At 38.4% G+C, this 22,898-nt stretch overlaps 1 protein-coding gene across 13 annotated transcripts in view; it reads left to right on the top strand.

The window, feature by feature from the left end:
- Positions 1–22,898, top strand: part of RABEP1 (rabaptin, RAB GTPase binding effector protein 1) — a 76,658-nt gene that overhangs the window by 43,832 nt on the left and 9,928 nt on the right. For 2 of the 13 annotated variants that reach the window (XM_038376202.2, XM_043499315.1), the window contains 9 exons: positions 246–302; positions 4,344–4,479; positions 5,660–5,838; positions 7,442–7,567; positions 12,161–12,628; positions 15,432–15,536; positions 16,342–16,458; positions 19,858–19,956; positions 22,301–22,441. In XM_038376202.2, coding sequence (XP_038232130.1) covers positions 246–302; positions 4,344–4,479; positions 5,660–5,838; positions 7,442–7,567; positions 12,161–12,628; positions 15,432–15,536; positions 16,342–16,458; positions 19,858–19,956; positions 22,301–22,441 — 1,428 coding nt within the window. Of the gene's footprint in view, positions 1–245; positions 303–4,343; positions 4,480–5,659; positions 5,839–7,441; positions 7,568–12,160; positions 12,629–15,303; positions 15,406–15,431; positions 15,537–16,341; positions 16,459–19,857; positions 19,957–22,297; positions 22,442–22,898 lie in introns of those variants that run through there. The other 11 variants (XM_038376201.2, XM_038376207.2, XM_038376204.2 and 8 more) reach the window with 7 other exon arrangements.

The following is a 22,898-nucleotide window of genomic DNA, read 5'->3' as shown; positions in this document are numbered from 1 at the left end:
TTACATCTTACATTGATCTCTTCACAGCAACTTCTAGCATTTTTTCTATAAAGTTTTACTTATCCAGAATTTTTGCTCCATCCATTAGGCTAGAAGACATGTTTAACCCAACTTTCTTTTAAAAAAAAAAATCAATCAAAGGGAATAAAGAAATGAGCACTATATTGCCACAGATTAGCTGCATTTTGTCTACTGTATATGGGGAGGGGAAGGTGGCAATTGAAGCATCTGTTTTTCCATCTTAGAACTCAAATATACTGAAATTCCCAAAAGATCCAGAGTATTCAGGAGCTACAAGAAAGGTAAGGAAAATATTAGCCTGCCTTGCAAACTTACAGTATTTATCCATTTAAAAGGATAATGGATGTCCCTCAAATACAGAACAATATACATCTTTTTTTTTCTTGAAGAGGGGGAAAAAACACACCAGTCTGACTGGCAGACCATACTCATCAGTGATTTGTGTTTCTCTTCCTCATGTTCCTCACTGATTCTTTCTAGTTTACAAGCCTCTTATCCAGAAAATGATTTTTTTTAATAGCCCAGATTTTGTCGGGCATAAGATTCTGCTTTTTCCCTTAGTGCCTCACATTTGATTTGCATTTGCTAGACTGAAGTCAGGGGAAATGTGAATCCATTCCTTTCCCTCTTATAAATTCTTGTTTTCCAAAGTAGTCAGGACTTTCTTCATAACGATTATGATAGTAGCATCTGGAGTTATTCTTTTCATCCTGTTCTCTTACAAGTATTCAGTAGCTTCTGTCTAAACACAATTGATCATCTACATTATTCAGGATGAGCAATTTTGGTAGCAGCTTCATCCAGTGTTACAGGAATCAGGTCTCTTTCCCAGTGGGATACCCACAAAATAGGTACACGAGCCTGAATTTTGTAAAACTTGTAACAGTTTGGTTTTTTTTATGATGGGCTTCATTTTGTAAAGTATTTCTCGCCAAAAGAGGTGATAGTTGACACCATTAGTGCCAACGTTCAGCTCCATCATTTTGTCTATCTTAAGTTCTCGTATTGGATGTTTGTCATCCTTCTTGCACCATCAGGAAGGATTGCAGTTTGTCTTGCCTAGCAAGTAAGTCCTTGCCAGACATACTTCTCTGACTCTTTGATCCCTTGTCTCCACTTACCTGCCTCACAAATATATGTTGAAGTTTTAGTTTCAATTTCAACTATTTCTGTTGTTCATAAAGTGCAAAGTATTATTTAGGCTGTAGGTTGGCCTGAGCTTTGGCAGACGGTACATAACAAGTGATCATTTGGTTTTGATTTTTTGGCCTGCTGAAGGCCCTCAAATCTATCTGGGAGCGCTCTCAGCAGTTTTCCCAAATTTGAATGCTTTTCAAGCAGGAGTCAATCAATGAGAGCAGTCTCAGCCTCCTGTTTTTCCAACCCTCCCCATGTCAATCTTCCAGGGGTTCTGTTTCCCACCCCACAGAATGAGTAACCCGTACCAAAGTCAGTGGGAGTTATTTGCATCCTTTTGTGAGAGAATGTGGCCCTAACATTTATGATATGGTGCAGCAAGAAGGTGATCTTGGAACTGTACTTCTGGTCATCATCTGTCACAACTTCCATGTCATGTCATGACATGATGTTACTCTAATGTTGTGGACGGTCGGGGTAAGCTCCTGGGATCCCCTCCAGAGTTGTCTGGTAGCTTTTGATTTCATGTTATGTTAGGATGCTATAGTTTTCACAAGAAATCAAAGAATTATCACTGCTTAGTTCATTGCCTGCCATTCTTAGGTACTTTTTACATATGGTCCCACCCTTGGTATCTGCTTGCCTTGCAAATCCTGAAGAATTTTAACTCCAGTTGTAGTAATTTATTATTTTAATGGTGTATATATCATGGTACTAAGCAAACTGTATACCAGACCCGGAACCTTGCTTAACGCTGTTTAATGTTAACAACGATTGGGTTATATTAACACCTTTGACCAATATTCCACCTATATTAATACAACACATCCTGTGAGTTAGGGAAAAATTTGTACTTCCCTATTTTGTAGGTTGTGGGGTGGGTCTGGAGACACAGACTAAGTGACCATGAGACCCTTCTCATATGCCACAGCAGAGAACATAAGAACGGCAATACTGGGTCAGACCAAAGGTCCGTCTAGCCCAGTACCCTGTCTTCCGACAGTGGCCAATGCCAGGTGCCCCAGAGGGAATGAACAGAACAGGTAGTCATCAAGTGATCTATTCCCTTTCGCCCATTCCCAGCTTCTGGTAAACAGAGGCATGGGGCATCGTCTCTGCCCATCCTGACTAATAGCCATTGATGGACCTATCCTCCATGAACTTATCTAGTTCTTTTTTGAACCCTATTATAGTCTCATCCTTCACAACATCCTCTGGCAAGGAGTTCCACAGGTTGATGGGGCATTGTGTGAAAAAGTACTTCCTTTTGTTTGTTTTAAATCTGCTGCCTGTTAATTTTTATTTGGTGACCCCTAGTTCTTGTGTTAGGAGGAGGAGTAAATAACACTTCCTTATTTACTTTCTCCCCACCAGTTATGATTTTATAGATCTCTATCATATCCCCCTTCCTTAGTCATTTCTTTTCCAAGCTGAAAAGTCCCAGTCTTATTAATCACTCCTCATGTAGAAGACATTCCATACCCCTAATCATTTTTGTTGCCCTTTTCTGAACCTTTGCCAATTCCAATATTTTTTTTTTGAGATGGGATGACCACATCTGCATGCAGTATTCAAGATGTGGGTGTGCCATGGATTTATATAGAGGCAATATGATATTTTCTGTCTTATTATCTATCCCTTTCTTAGTGATTTCCAACATTCTGTTCTCTTTTTATGACTGCTGCTGCACATTGAGTGGATGTTTTCAGAGAACTATCCACAATGACTCCAAGATCTTTCTTGAGTGATAACAGTTAATTTAGGCCCCATAATTCTATATGTATAGTTGGGATTATGTTTTCCAATGTGCATTCCTTTGCATTTATAAACATTGAATTTCATCTGCAATTTTGTTGCCCAGTCACCCAGTTTAGTGAGATCCTTTTGTAGCTCTCTACAGTCTGCTTGGGACTTGACTTAACTATCTTGAGTAGTTTTGTATCATCTGCAAATTTTGCCATTCACTGTTTAGCCGTTTTTCCAGATCATTTATGAATAGGTTTAATAGGACTGGGCCCCCAGTACAGACCCCTGGGGGACACCACTATTTATCTTTCTCCATTCTGAAAACTGGCCATTTATTCCTACCCTTTGTTTCCTATCTTTTAACCAGTTACCAATCCATGAGAGGACCTTCTCTTATCCCATGACAATTTACTTTGCTTAAGAGCTTTTGGTGAGGGACCTTGTCAAAAGCTTTCTGAAAATCTAAGTTTGGATCCCCCTTGTCTACATGCTTGTTGACCCCCTCAAAGAATTCTAGTAGATTGGTGAAGCATGATTTCCCTTTACAAAAACCATGTTGACTCTTCCCCAACAAATTATATTCATCTGTGTCTGACCATTTTATTCTTTACTCGAGAACCTTTTAGCTATTATTATTTTTATTTCAAAATATGTTTGGAGAACTTATCCCCTTTTGAATTTCAGCTGTTCTGGAAGAATTATTGCCGGATGGTAACTTTGCCACTACAACTGTAGCTGTGGACAATGCTTGGCCTTGGGACCAAATGCAGACTCCAATGAGAAACTGCTGAGCTTGAATTAATATGCAAACTAGATACCATTAACTTGGGTTTGAATAGAGACTGGGAGTGGTTGGGTTATTACACATATTAAATCTATCTCCCTATGTTAAGTATCCTCACACCTTCTTGTCGACTGTCTAAATGGGCCATCTTGATTATCATTACAAAAGTTTTTTTTTCTCCTGCTGCTAATAGCTCATCTTAATTAATTAGCCTCTTACAGTTTGTATGGCAACTTCCAGCTTGTGTGTTTGTGTGTGTGTATAGTATATAGTATAGTAACATAATCTTCCATTCTGTGCATCAGATGAAGTGGGCTGTAGCCCACGAAAGCTTATGCTCTAATAAATGTGTTAATCTCTAAGGTGCCACAAGTACTCCTGTTCTTTTTGTGGATACAGACTAACACGGCTGCTACTCTGAAACCTATATACTTATGTACTCTGAACATAAATGAGGAAATAATTTACATAATAATCTAAATATGTATTGTCCTTGCACAATAGATCAGTTTTATAAATATATCTATAAATAAAGTTGAGCTCATCAGCTACACATAATCACAACAGTCAGTACAGTAATATATAACAAAAATGAAATTGTATAGTTGTAACCCTAAATTTGTATGGGTCTCCCCCTTTCTCTTACCTTCCTCAGGTTAAAGAACTGAACCATTACCTGGAAGCTGAGAAGTCATGTAGGACAGATTTGGAGATGTATGTGGCTGTTCTGAATACTCAGAAATCAGTCTTGCAGGAAGATGCTGAGAAATTACGGAAAGAACTTCATGAAGGTAACTATATAACAGCAATCAGTATGACTTTTCCCTATGCTAAAGAATTGGAAGACTATGTAGACAAAGCTTTTTCTCTTGGTTTCTTATCTTGGCTTACTGACCAGATATTTTAAACACTAAGGCACTTGAAGTTTCTACCCAACAAATGATTCTAGTACTGTTGCATATATTTTCAGAGGGTGATCCACTTATTTTCACTAAAGAACGTGTTGAACTTTTACTAAGTTCTGATAGTATCACAGCCTTTGCTCTCATTGTAATCCTGATTTTTCTGGTATCCCTGAGTAGAATTAGTAGTAGTAGTAATATGCATTTCTAGTAACACAGTGTGCCAAGCGTTGTTGAAAAACAAAAGAGCATGATCCCATCTCTAATTAGCATACACTCTTTAATGTCAGAGTTTTATGAGTAATGGGAGAGGAGGATGTATGCCTACATGCACATTTGTGCTCATGTGCAACTGCAAATATCATGCAACACCACTAAAAAGGAGTGTGAAGAGGCAAATTTCCCTTTGAAATAAATGAACTCCTGAGACAACAGATTGCATTTATAATTTTGCTTGTGTTAAATTCCTATCATTCTTTAGCTTCTGGGCATTGAAATAATGTGTCCTAGTTAAGAATATTATTGTCAGTAACTCATGCCTCTAACCCAGGGGTGGGCAAATTTTTTGGTTTGAGAGCCACATCAGGGTTCTGAAACTGTATGGAGGGCCGGGTAGAGAAGGCTGTACCTCCCCAAATAGAACTTCCGACACATCCAACCCCCCTTGCTCCTTATCCCCTGACCACCCCATCCCAGGACCTCCCACCCCCTTACCATACCGCTCAGAGCACCAGGACTGGCAGCCACGCTGACCGGCTGCCCAGAGCGCTGGCGGCACAGCGAGCTGAGGCTGCAGGGGAGGGGGGACAGCAGGGGAAGGACCGGGGGCTAGCCTCCTCGGCCAGGAGCTCAAAGGCCAGGCAGGCCATAGTTTGCCCACCTCTGCTCTAACCCTATCAACTCTTGGGACTTAAGAAAACCTTATGTTTCAATTATTAAACACAGATTAACTTTTTTTTCTGCATAGAGTCCTAAGAGTGAGTTTAATTCATAAGACTGTTCAGGGAAAAAGTAAAATGGTCTACAGTTACAATCCACTTAAGAATAAATCTGTTTGCTTCCTAAATAGTCTGCCATCTGTTAGACCAAGAGCGACAACAGCATAACCAGTTGAAACATACCTGGCAGAAGGCCAATGACCAGTTCTTGGAGTCTCAGCGTTTGTTGATGAGGGACATGCAACGGATGGAAATCGTTCTGACCTCTGAACAGCTCCGACAAGTTGAAGAACTGAAAAAGAAGGATCAGGTTTCTTGTGTTTTCACTTTGTTTATAGTGTGACGTTGATTTAATATGGTATAATAGTTATTAAATGTATAATCTTTGGACAGGAGAACACATAATTTTGGCTTTAATTTAGGCTATACTTTGTAAAATATATTAGTTACACCTTCAAAGAAATTATTAAAAAGTTCTGTTTAAGTTTCTGAAAAACTGATAGATAAATATTGGCATACCAGTATACGGGTAAAGTTGTATGGCAATGCTGCCAAGTTCATTACATGGAAATTTAAGAATGGCTAGAGATTAAGGTTGGAAGTCATCTCCAATGTCCAAGGACTGTGTCAAGGAAATTGGAATGGCAAGTTTTGACTGCCTTGTATTTTTTCTAAACAGCGATTGGACCATGAATAAATTAAAAGAACTTTGTTGCAAGTGCTACTCGAAAGAAAGGTTAAATTTTCTTATGCTAAGGATTTTGTGTGTGCTTCAAGGTCACAATTTAAAAAAAAAATAATGTCCTTGATGTTTGTCATCTTGTATGGTTTCTTTGCATTTTTCAGGGTGCCTAAGGCAGTTAATTTCATCTAGTTTTGTTCTGATTTCCATGCTTTTTTTAATGGAGTTGGGACCATTCAATGTGTACAGGCATGTTGCTAGCAAGTTCCATAGGATAACCAGCTTAAACAGTTTTGAGTTTTTACCTTTTTCATGGTAGTTGACATACAAAGGAAAGTAAGTAAGCAATTCCTTTTGGAACAAAGCTCACTATAGATCCATGAATCAGCCACCAATAGTGAGTGAGGTGCAACTCTCCCTGGGCTAAAGTAGAAACCTTCTCTTGTAAAAATGATACTTGTTTTTCTCCCATCAATATTCCTCCCAGTTACTTTCCCTCTGCAGTTTGATTTATTAAGGGATTCATGTGACAATCATCAAGTTCAAATTCATAGAATCATAGAATCATAGAATATCAGGGTTGGAAGGGACCCCAGAAGGTCATCTAGTCCAACCCCCTGCTCAAAGCAGGACCAAGTCCCAGTTAAATCATCCTAGCCAGGGCTTTGTCAAGCCTGACCTTAAAAACCTCTAAGGAAGGAGATTCTACCACCTCCCTAGGTAACGCATTCCAGTGTTTCACCACCCTCTTAGTGAAAAAGTTTTTCCTAATATCCAATCTAAACCTCCCCCATTGCAACTTGAGACCATTACTCCTCGTTCTGTCATCTGCTACCATTGAGAACAGTCTAGAGCCATCCTCTTTGAAACCCCCTTTCAGGTAGTTGAAAGCAGCTATCAAATCCCCCCTCATTCTTCTCTTCTGCAGACTAAACAATCCCAGCTCCCTCAGCCTCTCCTCATAAGTCATGTGCTCTAGACCCCTAATCATTTTTGTTGCCCTTCGCTGTACTCTTTCCAATTTATCCACATCCTTCTTGTAGTGTGGGGCCCAAAACTGGACACAGTACTCCAGATGAGGCCTCACCAATGTCGAATAGAGGGGAACGATCACGTCCCTCGATCTGCTCGCTATGCCCCTACTTATACATACATACTTATACAAATTCCTGTGGAATAAGCCAGAAATGAATCCTGTTTAAATGCTTTTTTGTTTACAACTTGCTTCTAGGAAGATGATGAACAGCAGCGACTTGGCAAAGGGAAGAAACAGAAACTACAAGATCCAGATGATGAAATAAAAGTAGTATGCTCTCTAACCCATGAAGAATCCCTTACACAGTTTCTTAATGAAGAGGTAAAACAAATGAGTAGTTCAAAACAACTTTGCGCAGTATGCATTTCCTAGGGTGTTCAGTGAGCACCCTTGATAAGTATGTATTTGTTTATCCTCTGCTGGCTATAATTCCTACTAAACTGTGACTATTTTTGAATAGCATTTGTTTGAATAAATACTGAACTACAACTCTTCCAATGGATAAGCTTTTTAGAATTATAACTTTATATTTTCAGTATAACAGAACTGTATTACATTATTAAAATTAGAAAGTGTGCATAAGAACCTGTACTTTTGACCACCCTCTAAGGCCTCCTGCATTAAAAACCAGCAAAATTATGATGTGAAATTTTCTTCTCTCTGCCATGCTAACTGGTACCTGGTGAATTTCATGCTAATTTTGTGTCAATCAAATTAGTCTTTGGCCACAAACTAATCATTGGGACAGATCTTCAGCTGGTGTAAAATGTCATGGCTCCATTAACTTCAGTTGAGCTACCATAATTTTCCCAAGTTGAAGATCTGTTCCCGTGTGTTTAGCAGCCAAAGGGAAGCTGCCCTATCCAATCCAGAAGCTAGGACTCTGCACTGAAGTTTTGTTGCATCTTCTTGAGCTGGGTATCCCAGTATTAAGTAGCCCCTGTTAGAACAGCCAAAGATGAGAGATACCATTGACAACAATCAGCATTTTTTGGTGTATACTGTGTAAATTTATACTATTACTGTGTGTTTTGTGTAGAGTGAAATTATAATATTGGAAATTGCCTCAACTTTTCATTTGTGAAAAAGCAAGTAAAATTGAATATACAACCTGAAATTTAGAAACACTATAAAACTAGGCTAGTTGAAATCCATTTTTTTTCTTTAAGTGTGTCTTTAGTCTCTGTAATGATTCACTGACCATTCATTTTTTGGGTGTGCAGCTTAGTAGGGACAAATTTATGTTTTAAAAAAACTTTTGTTCCATGCCGTAAAAGCTTATATGTAAGCCCTGAAAAATGGATTTGGGACTTTGCATGGTCTTGCACATGCTTTGAGAGAATGTAGGCCAGAGAATGTTGAGAGTGTGACAGAGTTTTTAATGACAGGTTTCAGAGTAGCAGCCGTGTTAGTCTGTATTTGCAAAAAGAAAAGGAGTACTTGTGGCACCTTAGAGACTAACAAATTTATTAGAGCATAAGCTTTCGTGAGCTACAGCTCACTTCATCATCGGATGCATTTGGTGGGGAAAAAAAAAAGTTTTTAATATACCTTTATAATGTTTAACAATCTGGTGTTTTGATAACCAGGTGCAAAATGTAAAATACGCATCCCAAACTAGTCTAAAATGCAGACAGATGTTCCAGACCTTTCTGCCATGCAAAACTCCTGGGCTGTCATAATGAAGTCACAAAATCATCTTTCTTTTTTAAATTGTTAGTAGTATTTGATGATTTGCACTTTTTTATCTCAGAAGTATTGCAATACACTAGCAATTCAGTAGCCCTTTTTGCTGTTTAACAAACTTGTTTTTAAAATAATTAAAAATAAACGTATATAAAAATGTACTTTAAAGAATTGACTTAAAACTACAGAATTTTCAAATTCACTTTGCCTTAAACCAAATTGTTATGAATAAACACTGCAGTGCACACGTGGTTTGAGAGCATTACTGTTCTCAGATTACTTGCAAGGCCTAGGTTTGATGTGATGAGTTAAGGATAAAAAAATTTAAATTTTAATTTCCTTGTCTTGGTCTGCCTAAAATTGAATGCAGTTCCTTAATCTACTTTTCCCCTTTCGGTGCTGGCTTGAATGCATTTCTCTATTGATGCTACAAGGCATGGGTTCTAGAAGAGACTGCTTAGTAAGAGAGAGTCAGTGATTTTTTTCAGTTTTTTCGAATGGTGTAATGATGCTTTGGAAATTGGTTGAGAAATCAACTGTAACCTAATCATTGAGACTTAGCTTTATCCTGCATCTTCCAATAAGAGTGCTAGCTTTCATAGTCTTTATTTTATACACTGTACAGCAGGCCATCAGCATTTGTGTGCCCAAATCAAGAATCTGGAAACCAGTGAAAAGAACATTCAGTTTATGAGCACTGTCTTTTAATTTAATTCCCTGGGACACACTATTTGCTACTGCTTTTTTTTTTTTTAAACAAACAGCTGCATTTATTTAGCATTAGCAATCATGCCTACTGGAACATCTTAAGTATTTTATGCTCTGAGTAGAGAATATGGTTTGCTTGGAGATGTATATAGAAGATAATGACTCCTACAAATCAGTCATGTCATTCACACAATTTGATATACTTCAGCTGTAAGCTCTCTTCTATAGAACATTTAATAGGCTTTACAAGTCATGGATCATTTGCTTGCGTTCACAAACTGTAGCATCAGCCTAATTACCTTCTCTGTATCTTTTTAAAATAACATGTAATCCACACAGAATTCCACCTCTTGGTTACAGCGTAAACTCTTTAGGTATGCTTTTTAGGCATATCATCTTCCATCCATTTTAAGCATGTGTTGTGTTGCATTTCCTACAAAAATGTAACATGTAAAAAAGGAAGCTGCTGTTTTTCAGGAAGCCTTAGACAACCTTTAAATAATGAATCAATACATGCAAAAAAAGCCAGCATTAGACATTTTTTTTAAAATGTGTGAAACGTAAATTGTATTGAAGGTTTTCTCTATTGCAAGGGTCCTTGCTGAAGAAAATACCTAAAGGGTAAACAATAGCATCATTAGTCAGATTAAAGTGTTTTAGCTTTACTCTCTTGGATGATTATTCAAAATGGAATTTTTAAAAACATTTAAAAGAAAGATATTCTTAAACATCGATCAGTTTAAAAAAAAACCTTGGTTAGAAGTTCTCCAAAACTTGAGTATAGGGATGCAGTTTACTGTCAAACAGACTTTTCTCTTGAGCTTGTACAGCTACTGAAGAAAATGATGTGAAAAAACCAGATGGAGAACAAGTCATTGATCAGAATTTGAGGCTTTTCCACAAGTGTTTTTTAGAAATTTTGTTTTAAAAATACATACCATTGTTGCATTACAACTTTAAGAGTACTACTGATTGATTCTGTGTTTTAAAAATGTGGTGATAAAATGTTTTCCTCCAGTAGTTGTAATAACATTACCCAAATTTACATCCTGTCCATTCCTGCCTAGTTTTATGTTAACAGCATGAGCAGAATACTTCATGCCTAACACATGGACTTGAGTCTCTACAACATAACTCATGCTATGGCATATTTTATTCCATAATAGTAGTGCCTACTGTGCCCATTTTATTTAAGAAGCTATTTAGTTTCCATCAATAACTTAATTTCAAATTTGCATTCAAGCTAAAGCTTGCATATTGCAAATTCTGTTCAGATACAGATTTTTTTTTAAATTAGAATTTTGAATTAAATGATAGTGGTTAGTTTTATTTATTTACACAGTGCCTTATGTTCAGTTTTTCAAAATCGGAAAGAATGAGAGTCACTCCATGGACAATTCTGAAAAATTATTGCTCTGTATCCGCGCACATGTACTTTTGCTTTAAGGGTTACTAAATAAAAACCTGGTTTAGATAGGTACACTTTATACTGAACCCTGAATGCTACCAAAAGTCAGACTTTTACAGACTGTTAGAAGGAACAATTTCCTCCATTTAGACAGCCCACCTGGCAATCCTAGAAAGAGCTATTTCTGGAACAGGTGCCAAGAACATCTAGAAGAATTTAGACTGAATGATGGAAAAAAATAGTAAGACTCTGATTTTCTATGCTATTTGCTTTACCTCTCTAAAAGTAAAAGCAGAAATCATCAAAATGTTGGAAAATATTTGTGAAAACAGCATTGTAATTTTTCTGTGTTTTGTGATTAAGAAAATACATTCACAGACTCCCAACTCTAAGGAGTAGATCAGAAAATAAAGCTAACGTGGCTTGTAGAGATGTTAGAATCCTCAGTGCATGCACACATTTAATTCCACCCTTATTCAGGTTTCCAGTTTATTATTTATGCATGCATATATTTATATATGTTGCAATAGTTTAAGAAGAGAAGCACGTTCTTTAATTAAAATCTCACAAAAATATTGATCAAGGAGGACAAAGGGATATTTTGTATAAGACTATTTTTACAAGAAAAGGAAAAAAACATACACCTATTATACAGTTGACTCTAGTTCATAATCATTTCACAATAATTATTTTAATGTTAGTGATGTTGATATCAAGCCCAGTTTTGCTTTAGAAAAGGAGATGTTTGTGCTAGCTGGCAGTGGAATTTTGCTTTCACTAATACACAGAATTTTGTAAATAATAAATATGGTACTATGTTGTGTAGCTTGTTTTTCAAGGCTAAGTGAGCTGGCAGAGAGGTGCACTTCCTAGGGAAGTGGATCTCTGTTAGCAAAACAATGCTGGGGAAACACTGTAGCCACGTATACCATTTTGGTTCTGAATCTTTATTTTTCACTCTTAATTTCAGATGTCACAAATGTTCTCCCCAAAGCTAATTTAAATCAGTAGCTGTCGTGTCAGATGTTTGACACCCAGTATTCAATTTGTTTTGCTATTCCTTCCAGTGCAAAGACAGGAATTTGGCTTACCTTCTCTTTTTTCAAATTCAGGTACATTTAAATAGCACCCATGGATCAGTCCATTCATTAGACACAGACTTGCTATTATCTTCTGGTGAATCTTTCAATAAATCAGACAATGATCTTTTTAAAGATGGACTTCGGAGAGCACAGTCTACAGACAGCCTGGGGACGTCGGGATCTTTACAGTCCAAAACTTTAGGATACAACCACAAAGCAAAATCTGCTGGGAATCTGGATGAATCTGATTTTGGACCACTAGTTGGAGCAGATTCAGTGTCTGAGAACTTTGATACTGCCTCTCTTGGGTCTCTGCAAATGCCAAGTGGATTCATATTAACCAAAGATCAGGAAAAAGCAATCAAAGCAATGACACCAGAGCAAGAAGAGACTGCTTCTCTTCTCTCCAGCGTTACACAGGTTGTAGAAAGTGCTTATGTGTCTCCTAGTGGTTACCGCTTAGTTAGTGAGACAGAATGGAATCTACTTCAGAAGGAGGTAAGTAGCCTGTCTTTTCTCTTCCCTCCCCAGTATAGCTTCTGTGTTCAGTGCTTCTGAATCGCTCTGGAGCAGTAGTATTTAATCCAGCAGCTACCAAAGTCTTTACATGGGAAAGGAACTGGAGAAGGAAATTGACTAGCTTCAGAGGGGTTCTGATTTAGGAATCTGACTGTTGCTTCAAAGATGTTTTTGACCCTGAAAAAGTAAGGGAAAAGATAGAGAAAAGATGAGAAATTAAAAGGAGAAAAGAAAATACAAAGCAACTGTGAGATGTGGGAGAGGTGGGAGCCAAATGTGGTGCAGGACAGGATGAAGAAGTCTGATAGGAAACTGTGGTGGGCCTAACATTGATCCACCTTTCCACCAAGGGTTATGCAGGAAACAAAGTTTAGAGGTGAGTAACCAAAATGGTTGTAGCCAGTTAGGCTACAATATAATCAACTGGAGACATTTTTCAGGGACTTGCTCCTGTAAGGAACAGATTTCCCTGAACTCCATGCAGCAGATTGAAATTGACACATTACAGTTCTAGTTAGTTTCACTGTGAGCTGACCAAGGCAAGTGCCACTTTGGGGAGTTCTATCTGTCAGTTCCTTTAATAACTGTATATGGTGCCAAATTAAAAGCCCAGGCTCCTTCTCCTGTCGAGTAGAGCAGTTGTGTTCAGCAGCTATGCCCACCATCTCCACATAGACTAAAATGTAAAGGAAGAGAGGGCTAAGAAGAAGCACTAAAATGGAGGAAATGGGAGAGAATAAAATGGAAAAAAGAAAGGTAAAAATGCAAGTACAAAAAGGGGAGAAGAAAAGGCAAGACAGAAGCAAACACAGGAGGAAGGATTGCCAGAAATGAAAAGATGAATGCTAAAAGGAGCATAGGAAGAAAGAAACAGGGCAATGCAGTAGTGATTGTTACACTGGTGATCCTAGTATCGCCCTGTGAGAATTACTGGGACACTAGAAATCAGAAGGGCTATTAATAACATACTTAAGAGAACCGCTCTACACAGACAATAAAGCAATTATCTTTTCCTTTAACGCCTAATCTGTTTTGAGGCGAGGAGGGAGACCCTACATTATAATGATTTCATGGGTGAATCCAGTCCTCTGTAGCCTTATGAACATATTCTTGCTCCCTTGGCATTTGGATGACATTTTACTCCAACCCTTTCTTGGAATTCTGAGAGAAATACTGTTTCCACTTAATTCTGGAGGCAGGAATACAGTCTACACAGGCAGCTATGAATGCAGCTCTGTGTGGGCTGTGAGGGGAGTGAGAAATACATATGAGATTCCAATTCACAGCACTGTCTTGTAGCTATTGCTTTGGTAAAACACTAGTCTGAATCCCTAATCAAACCATTAACATGTAAAAATGTCAACATAGGTCCATCTAGTTCAGTATCCTATCAGACATTGGGCAGTAACAGGTGCAGCGAGGAAGGTGACCAAAAAACCCCTAATTTAAAGCTGGTTGGTTGTCATAGCAAAAAGCGGGGATAGTTATGAGGGGGGAAGGAAATAACAAATGTATAAGAAATATGCCAAAAGTGTTTTTATTCTGTTGGAAAAAATACTTATTTTGCCATTTTTTTAAGCCATTCAGACAATAGGACATTCTCCATACTTCATCTGGCTGAACACTTATAGAGCCAAGCCTATTAAAAAACATGATAGTGTATTGCTGAGACTTACAATGTCCATATGTTTCAGAGTAGCAGCCGTGTTAGTCTATATTTGCAAAAAAGAAAAGGAGTACTTGTGGCACCTTAGAGACTAACAAATTTATTTGAGCATAAGTTTTCGTGAGCTACAGCTCACTTCACCGAATGAATGCATCCGATGAAGTGAGCTGTAGCTCACGAAAGCTTATGCTCAAATAAATTTGTTAGTCTCTAAGGTGCCACAAGTACTCCTTTTCTTTTTTGCGAATGTCCATATGTGGAATCTTGGCCCCACTGAAGTCAATGGCAAAGCTCCCCTGAACTTCTTCAGGGTCAGGATGTTGTCTTGCTATGAACGCACCCTAAAAATCATGAGGCCAGATCCTCACCTAATGTAAACTGATGTAGCTCCATCAATGGTGCGATGCTAATTTATACCAGCTGGGAATCTGGCCTGTATTATTTTTTTATGAAAAATTTGGAATTATGGAATCTGTTCATAGGGGAAGTTTCTTCCTGACCACAGGCGTATGCTCAAAGGGATAAGTGTTTATACCTCTTGCAATTTTTGTAAAATAAAAAAAAAATTGATGATATTCTTATCCATGTAAAAGTTTGTTTTTTGTTTTTTTTTAATCCTGCTAAGCTTTTGGCCTCAGTACTACCTGGTGGAAGTGTGTTTCACAGGTTAACTATGCAAGTGTTGGGGGTTTTTGTTTTTTTTAGTTGTCTCTTGTTTTTATTGACTGCCCCTGATGTTATGCAAGAGTAAATCAGGTGTTCCTATTTCAATCTCTACCATTCGTTATCAAGGGGGGATGTGAAAGAGATATACTTATTATCTCCTCTCCAAGCTTAACCGTGCCAGTCTGTGCAATCTCCATGTCGAAGTCTTTCCATTTCTAACCATTTAGATCACTTGTCTTTGGGGTCCCTTCTGTTTTTGCTCTTTAGGCATAAAATAATTTTAATCCTGCTGCTACACGACTTCTGCTATTGTCTCTTCCAGAAATTGTCCATACCCATAGCTCTTATCTGCGGCAACATTCTATGATTGCACAACATGAGTGAGTCTGTATATCACTCCGACATTCCTTTTAAAGTCTTTATGGCAAGTAATAACTTTGTGTCCTCCAGGTGCAGAATGCAGGAAACAAGCTGGGTAGACGATGTGATATGTGTTCGAATTATGAGAAGCAATTACAGGGAATCCAGATTCAGGAGGCTGAGACAAGAGATCAGGTCAGGGTTTTTTCTTGGGCTGTACAGAGATACCGCAGCTGTAGAAATGGCCAAGAATGTAGCTATTAACTATCTGCCATTTTATCTTAACTTTTTTTTCAGGGATTTAAATTAACCTACTTCAAATTCTGGGAAACTCATTTCAATTTAGTGCTGTAATCCAATTTGCTGCAATTTCTGTATGAAATCATGCATGCTTGCATATGCATACTACTTAGATATTTGCCAAGTAATATGCCACATTACATGGTACTACACTATCATGCAATGAAAGACCTTGTGTTTTACCAAAAAGTAAAAATGCATTATGCAGTCATCCTGAATGAAATATCCTTGTATTGATTTTTTTTTGGACTGATCTGAATAATTCTTTAAGTGCTTTTCTCTTTATAAATTCTATTGTATTTACTGATACCATGAGAATTGCTGCAGCAAAAGTAGATATGTAATTTTTGTGCCAACAGCCTAAAATAATTCTAAAGCATCTATAATGAGTCACCCCCTGCCTGTGCACTGAAGAATTTTTAAGACTTCAACACTTCCCTCTGATTTCATTCTGGGTCTGAATGGCTCACCCTTTAATGATTCTGAAGACTATCCTTTTCTTATCCTGAGTAGTAAAGATCCACTTGAATATAGTTTTATATATTTCATTATGAATCTAATCAATAAGGCATGCAGAAAAACAGCAAAGGAACTCTTGTGACTCTCAGTTGTAAATTCAGAATGTGTTTATACTCTGTTGGGGAAACAGATTTGCCCTTTAAAGAAAAGTTGCTTCCAATCTTTTGGTCTGCCCATGTAGGTGAAAAAGCTGCAGGTGATGCTGAGGCAGGCTAATGACCAGTTGGAAAAAACAATGAAAGATAAACAGGAGCTGGAAGATTACATGAAGCAAAGCACTGAAGACTCTGCCACTCAGGTAAAACAAAAAAACATCAACAACAACAACAAAAAAAGCTTCACTGTAGCAAAGAAGTGGATTCTTCAAAAGGAATGTGTTTGTATTCCAATTCTTAATTTTCAAATAGTCTTCTTGATTGTTAGGATCTGCGCACACTCCCTACCCTAGGAGCTACTGAAATGAAAATTTCCGGGATTGCTTGTACTACAGAGTACTGATACCTTGTCAGGATGATCTTATACAAGCATCTGGCATATATCTGTATCTCCTCTTTTTTGCCCATTTTAGATTTAATGTTGCTTCTATGGGTCCATTTAGTTATTGCTGACTTTCCATCATCCCCTGGTTCTTGAAGCATTTTGTTAGTCCTTCTAAAGCCATGTTAGTTCAGCATTCAGGTTAAATTTCACACACTGGATGCCAAAAAGTCAACTGTCACTTTAAGTCAACTTGCAAAATGAACTTGTTTTGTTAATCTATATTTCATGGTCCAAAATTTGATTTCTTTGTTCTTTCAGCAAAGACTTCTTAATGCATCAATAAGATGCATTTGTTACAAGCTTATCAAATATTCTATTCAAGAGGGGGCTTGAGAGCCATTCCACTAGGGATGTGGCTGCTTCTTTGATGTAAGCTGTGCATATACCTATGTCAAGGTTCCTTCCCCACTCTGAACTCTAGGGTACAGATGTGGGGACCTGCATGAAAGACCCCCTAAGCTTATTCTTACCGGCTTAGGTTAAAAGCTGCCACCACCAAAGTGTAACACAAAGAACAGGGGAAATGCCCACTTGGAAACATCTCCCCGCTCCTCCCCCCCAAAATATCCCCCCAAGCACTTACACCCCTTTTCCTGGGGAAGGCTTGATAAAAATCCTTACCATTTTGCATAGGTGAACACAGACCCAAACTCTTGGATCTTAAGAACAATGAAAAAGCAATCGGGTTCTTAAAAGAGAATTTTAATTAAAGAAAAAGTAAAAGAATCACCTCTGTAAAATCAGGATGGTAAATACCTTACAGGTTAATCAGATTCAAAATATAGAGAATCCCTCGAGGCAAAACCTTAAGTTACAAAAAGACACAAAAACAGGAATATACATTCCATTCAGCACAACTTATTTTATCAGCCATTTAAACAAAACAGAATCTAACGCATATCTAACTAGATTGCTTACTAACTCTTTACAGGACCTGCATTCCTGCTCTGATCCTGGCAAAAGCATCACACAGATGGAGAGAATTTTTGTTTCTCTCGCCCCTCCCCCAGCTTTGAAAGCACTTTGTCTCCTCATTGGTCATTTTGGTCAGGTGCCAGTGAGGTTATCTTAACTTCTTAACCCTTTACAGGTGAAAGGGTTTTTCCTCTGGCTAGGAGGGATTTAAAGGTGTTTACCCTTCCCTTTATATTTATGACAACCTATAATTCCCTTTGTATCTTTTAACAAGTAGTACTTTCTAGACTCTCTGGAGCATTTCCTAAGGGAACAGCCGACCTAGCATTGGTCACTTGCAAAAATTTATTTTAGACATGATCCTCGACCCAATGAGTAGCATTTAAGTCTCTTAAGGGTAGGGAGTCATTGTAGAAGATCCAAAAAATAAGCATGTAAGGTTCTGTGCACCTAGCCTTTTCTAAATCTCTTTTGTGAATATACGCTTCCAGCTAGATACACAGAGAAACTTAGTCGTGGTGACGCTGAGCATTGCCACATCTAACTTATACGCGCCTAGAAAATCAGTGGGATTCACAAAGCCTGAGTTTTGTGCCTGAGCTCCCTACATAATGAATGGGGGGAGGTGGACACCTCAGAATGGGATTCACAAAAGCCAGCATGCTAGATAGCTCCTCACCTAAGCTAACCAATGGGAGATACCAAGCCAAGGGATGTCTGCTAAGCCCGACCTCTCTCTTGAAGATAAGTACCCAAGTTCAAGGTAGAAGAGGGGTGCCTCCCTCTGTTTGGGATTCTCAGCTGCAAATCCTCTTTTAGCATTAGGTGCCTGTGCTGTTTTTGCACAGAGGAGTACCCAAGTGAGTACCCTAACCGCTGGGCTGAAAGCAATGAAGGAGCTTTTCCCCCTCTTGGAAATTTTGTGTAAGCTTATCTGTGGGGCTTGATCCTGTAGGCAAGCTCTGAGCATGCTTACTGTATCGGGCCCCATAGGTGAGTTGGGCAGATGAACACCTATCGTCCCCTAGTTTGTGCATCGCACTGGGCTTTGGTGTCCAGACAGCTCAGAGGCGGAAACATAGGTGCTTAGCACTTACATTTTTGCAGTAAAAATTCCTGAGTGAGTTTAAGCACCTACCAGGCTCAGGGGCAGCTGAGCATGAGTTTTGTGAATCCCAGTGGGGCCTGAGTCTGGGTTTTAGGAGCGTAAGTCCTTTTGTGAATCTAGCCCATCATACCATTTAACCTTATCGGCACTTGACAGGTAGCTAATGCAGTTGAGAAGGAGACATCCATTCAATATTTATTTGTTTGGGCAGGGAATGACTATAGTTGATCATAATACACGCCAGTCTTTTCTGATTCTTAAGATGAGAACCTGAATTGGGAAGTTTACCGTCTGAAACTCCCCATTTATTATTTTTGCTGTATTTGCACAGCCGTACCATAAGCCTGGTATTTACAGGCTTTTTAAACTTTTTTCTTTGCCTGTAATGTACAGTACTGTAAACTCAGGGCAACAGACAGGGCAATAATGGAGAAACAAAGTGTGCATAATTTTGGGTGCTACTTCCCTGGAACTAATCCGATTTTTTTGTTTGTTTTATCCTACTAATTAAATGACAACCAGTGGACAAAGTCTTCTAGGCATGGAATTAAATGTAGATAGTTGTACTCTGGCTTTCAGTACAGTTCACTTTTTCTATATTTAAGGGAATATCAAATCTAAATAATGAGCACTTTTTTTCTTTACAAGCCATGGAATAAAATTTGATTTTATTTTATAGTCAGAATTCTGAATCTCTTGTTTTATATTTCAAAAAGTACTGTATTTCCACTGAAAACCTTTTTTTCTTTTTTTTTTTTTTTAAAGAAAGTATTATCTTTCTCATCTGGAAAAATAGATCTATTTTTTTTCTGCCTTAATTGGCTCTGAAGTATCTACATTTGGGTATGATTAGAATTAACTACTATTTCCTTATTAGTTTTCAGTAGAATTAATATACTATTTGTAGAAAAACACATCTTAATTCAGTCTGTATGAATTAGAGTGTATCTCTTTCAAATGATGAGCTTTTGATCCTTGAGCCAATGAAACAAAACCTGGTCTGAATGAATATAAAGCTGTAATATGTGAAGTATATGTGAGGGGTGAAAAGTGGGAATGGATGGGTATTCAATACACTCTCAAAACCTGCTTAATCTGTTTCAGACACTTAATTATATCTTTGTTTTTTGGAAGATATCTTCACTTATTATTAGATCTCAGGAGTCTGAGACCTTACTCAGTGAATTACAACAGGCGTTTTCCCAAGCAAAGAGAAGTGTTCAGGAGCAAATGGTAAAGAAATTTCACTTTTAAATACCTTTTCAAGAATACTGTGTGCTCAGTCTTGCTGATACACTATTTTTAAACACGTAAATGAAAATTAATGGGTTTGTTTATCTTGCTGTCTAACCATGTCAGGTGGGAGAAGACAACCATGCATTTAACGTATGGATATTTATGAACCCTGTAGTGCTAAACTGAAAGCAGTTTGTAATGTCACGGTCTGCACGCTTCTCTCATCAAGGTCTTTTCCATACTTGCACAGACCATCCCCCAAACCCACTGGCACTTGTCTTCCCCACCATTGCAAAAAGCTGCTGTGGTTGAAGCTCTTCTGGGAGAAGTTCTGGCTCGGGAGTCCCTCATTCTCCCCTGCACAGGAAAGCCCAGGAATTTAGGTTTCTGATGTGGTGGAGCCAGGGGCGGCCGCCTCATACTTGCCTTTTGGCTGATGAATGGATCTTGCTCCCTGTTGCTCTCAGCACTTGAAAGGAGGAAAGACCCACAACCCTGCAGCAGCATGGTGAAATCTCTTTCCAGAAAGAGACCAAGTTTGGTCTTTAAATATAGCCACCTTATCTGTGTGTGTCAGACCTTTTTTTGTGTGTATATGCATGTTTAAAAAATAAATGGAAAGTTGCAAAGTCAAACACTCAGAAGTTAGGAAATGCCAGAATTCAGGTTGCATGTGCAACCTTAATTTGGCCCCCTTATATGCATTACGATAGTCTCTAATTATATGATCTCATACTACTTTTTCCACAGGACCCCAGCCTCTTTCAATGCACAGAATGAATGGTGCTCATTTTAAGCAGCTGGTTTAATATTTTGTGCACTCTTTGTTGTTGTGTGTGTGGCACCAGGCCTTATTTACTGCACACTATTCACACCCTACTCTGAAGGTAGAATTAATAATTTCCTCATGGGCTTTTGTATGACACTAATCATAGAATCATAGACTATCAAGGTTGGAAAGGACCTCAGGAGGTCATCTAGTCCAACCCCCTGCTCAAAGCAGCATCAATCACCAACTAAATCACATATAGGATCCGAGTGCTTCACAGACATTAAGGAATTTATTTTCACAATGCTCCTGATGAAGGGGTATTAGCCCAATTTTACAGATGGGAAATTGACACACAGAGATTAAGATCCAAAAATTCCACTAACTTTTGGTGCCCAATTTGAGATGCCTAAGGCCTGTTTTTTTTCTTTCAGAGCATAGCATTATATGACACTTTTTATGTTCAAGCAAGCTGCCGTGACATCACAGTTGCAGCTGTGAGTGCTCAGCACTTGTGTAAATCAGACTCAAAGGTCTCAAGTCAGGCACCAAGAAACTGAAGAGCACATTAGTGTCCACCTGTGAAAACTTTGGCAAAAGAGATGTGCGTGGCATCACGTAGGAAGTCTGTGACAGAGGCAGGGATAGAACCCAGTTCCACAGGGCATCATTCAACAACCTTAACCACGAGACCATCCTTTCTCTTCATGCAGTCCCCTGCCTCAATCCTACCCAGCTTTCTCAGCAAATGGAGCAGAGGTCTTCCAGATGAGTCTCCTTTGCTAACAACCCTGATTTATCTCCAGAGCAATGAATGAGATGGATCCATTAAGAAAAAATTGTATATTATCATTTAACTAGATGGTATCATAATTTGGCCCACTTGTGTGTATGCACTGAAGTTGCACAGGCAACTGAAATTCTGACATTTCCTACCTTTTGGAGTGCTTGGCTTTGCAACTTGATTGTTCTTCTAATATATAACTTCCTATTTTTTTAAAAAAGTAAATGAAATAACAATTTCAATTGTGTGGCATCATAGCAACACAACATGGTTAACCAGCAGAACTTCAGGATCCACCACAGACTTTTGACTAGGAGGTGCTATGAAAGCCTACCTGTAAATATTCAAAGATGGAACTTGGTCTCATATTAATATAATTAATTAGGTAGACAGAAAAAAAAAAATAAACACAACACATGTGTGCCCCACACACCACCTTGTCCACTGGCTACAAGAAAACTTGAAGATACATAATAGGGCGGTATGTATGGGCTGCTCTTTTACTTATGACTGACTGCGGTTAATCTGTTAAATTAAATTAAATGTTTCTTTTATGTAGGCAATTGGTAAATGTTAAATCTTTGTCGGTGTTTTGGTTTTACTTTTTACTAGTACTGGAATAACCAAGGCTAACCAGGGGGAGTTGATCCGTACTGCCATCCTCCTTCACAGAGAATATAAATGGCCCTGGGTTCCACTAGCTTTGGAAGCACTGTGACAAATTGGCTGTGAATAGACCCGAGCATGATTTTAAGACTATAATTTTGCATTTTCTCCTTACGTTGGAGGCTGTTCTGATGCAGTCAAGGGAGCAGGTCTCAGAAGAGTTGGTGAGACTGCAAAAAGATAATGAAAGCCTTCAGGGAAAGCATAGCTTGCATGTGTCTTTACAGCAAGCTGAAGATTTCAGTCTGCCAGAATCCATGGAGGTAAAATATTTTGAAATGATTGATTAGAATATATAAATGAACAAAATGTAACAGTAGAACTAAGTGGAAGAAGTTACGTACTGGTCTGGTAAAACTGAGAAACAACCGGATTCTAAATTTAAGGTCTTGACTCTGCAAGGCATTGTGTGGGGGTGAAAGAGGGGTGCACAGATTAGTTATGGTTCATCTGAAGTGTGAGAGGTGGCTTTGTATAGGAGCAGTGAAGGTTAAGAACTGGCATAATCTTTCGTACTGAGCTATAGTAAATCTCAGCACCCCTACATGTCCACTCCCTTACACTCAAACATAGCAGGTAAATAGTGGATTGGGACATAAAGAGAATTAATGTGTGTGAAGAGAGAGATTTCTTAATTTACCTCGACCACGCAAATTTTGTTGTACTTCTTTAAAATCTTTTTGGGGATGGGGCCTGAGATGCTGAGACAGAGCAAAAAAA

This window comes from Dermochelys coriacea, chromosome 17, assembly GCF_009764565.3.
Source record: "Dermochelys coriacea isolate rDerCor1 chromosome 17, rDerCor1.pri.v4, whole genome shotgun sequence".
Classification (NCBI taxonomy): Eukaryota; Metazoa; Chordata; order Testudines; family Dermochelyidae; genus Dermochelys; species Dermochelys coriacea.
The sequence above is the reverse complement of the archived record's forward strand: the minus strand, read 5'-3'. Positions and strand labels throughout refer to the sequence as shown.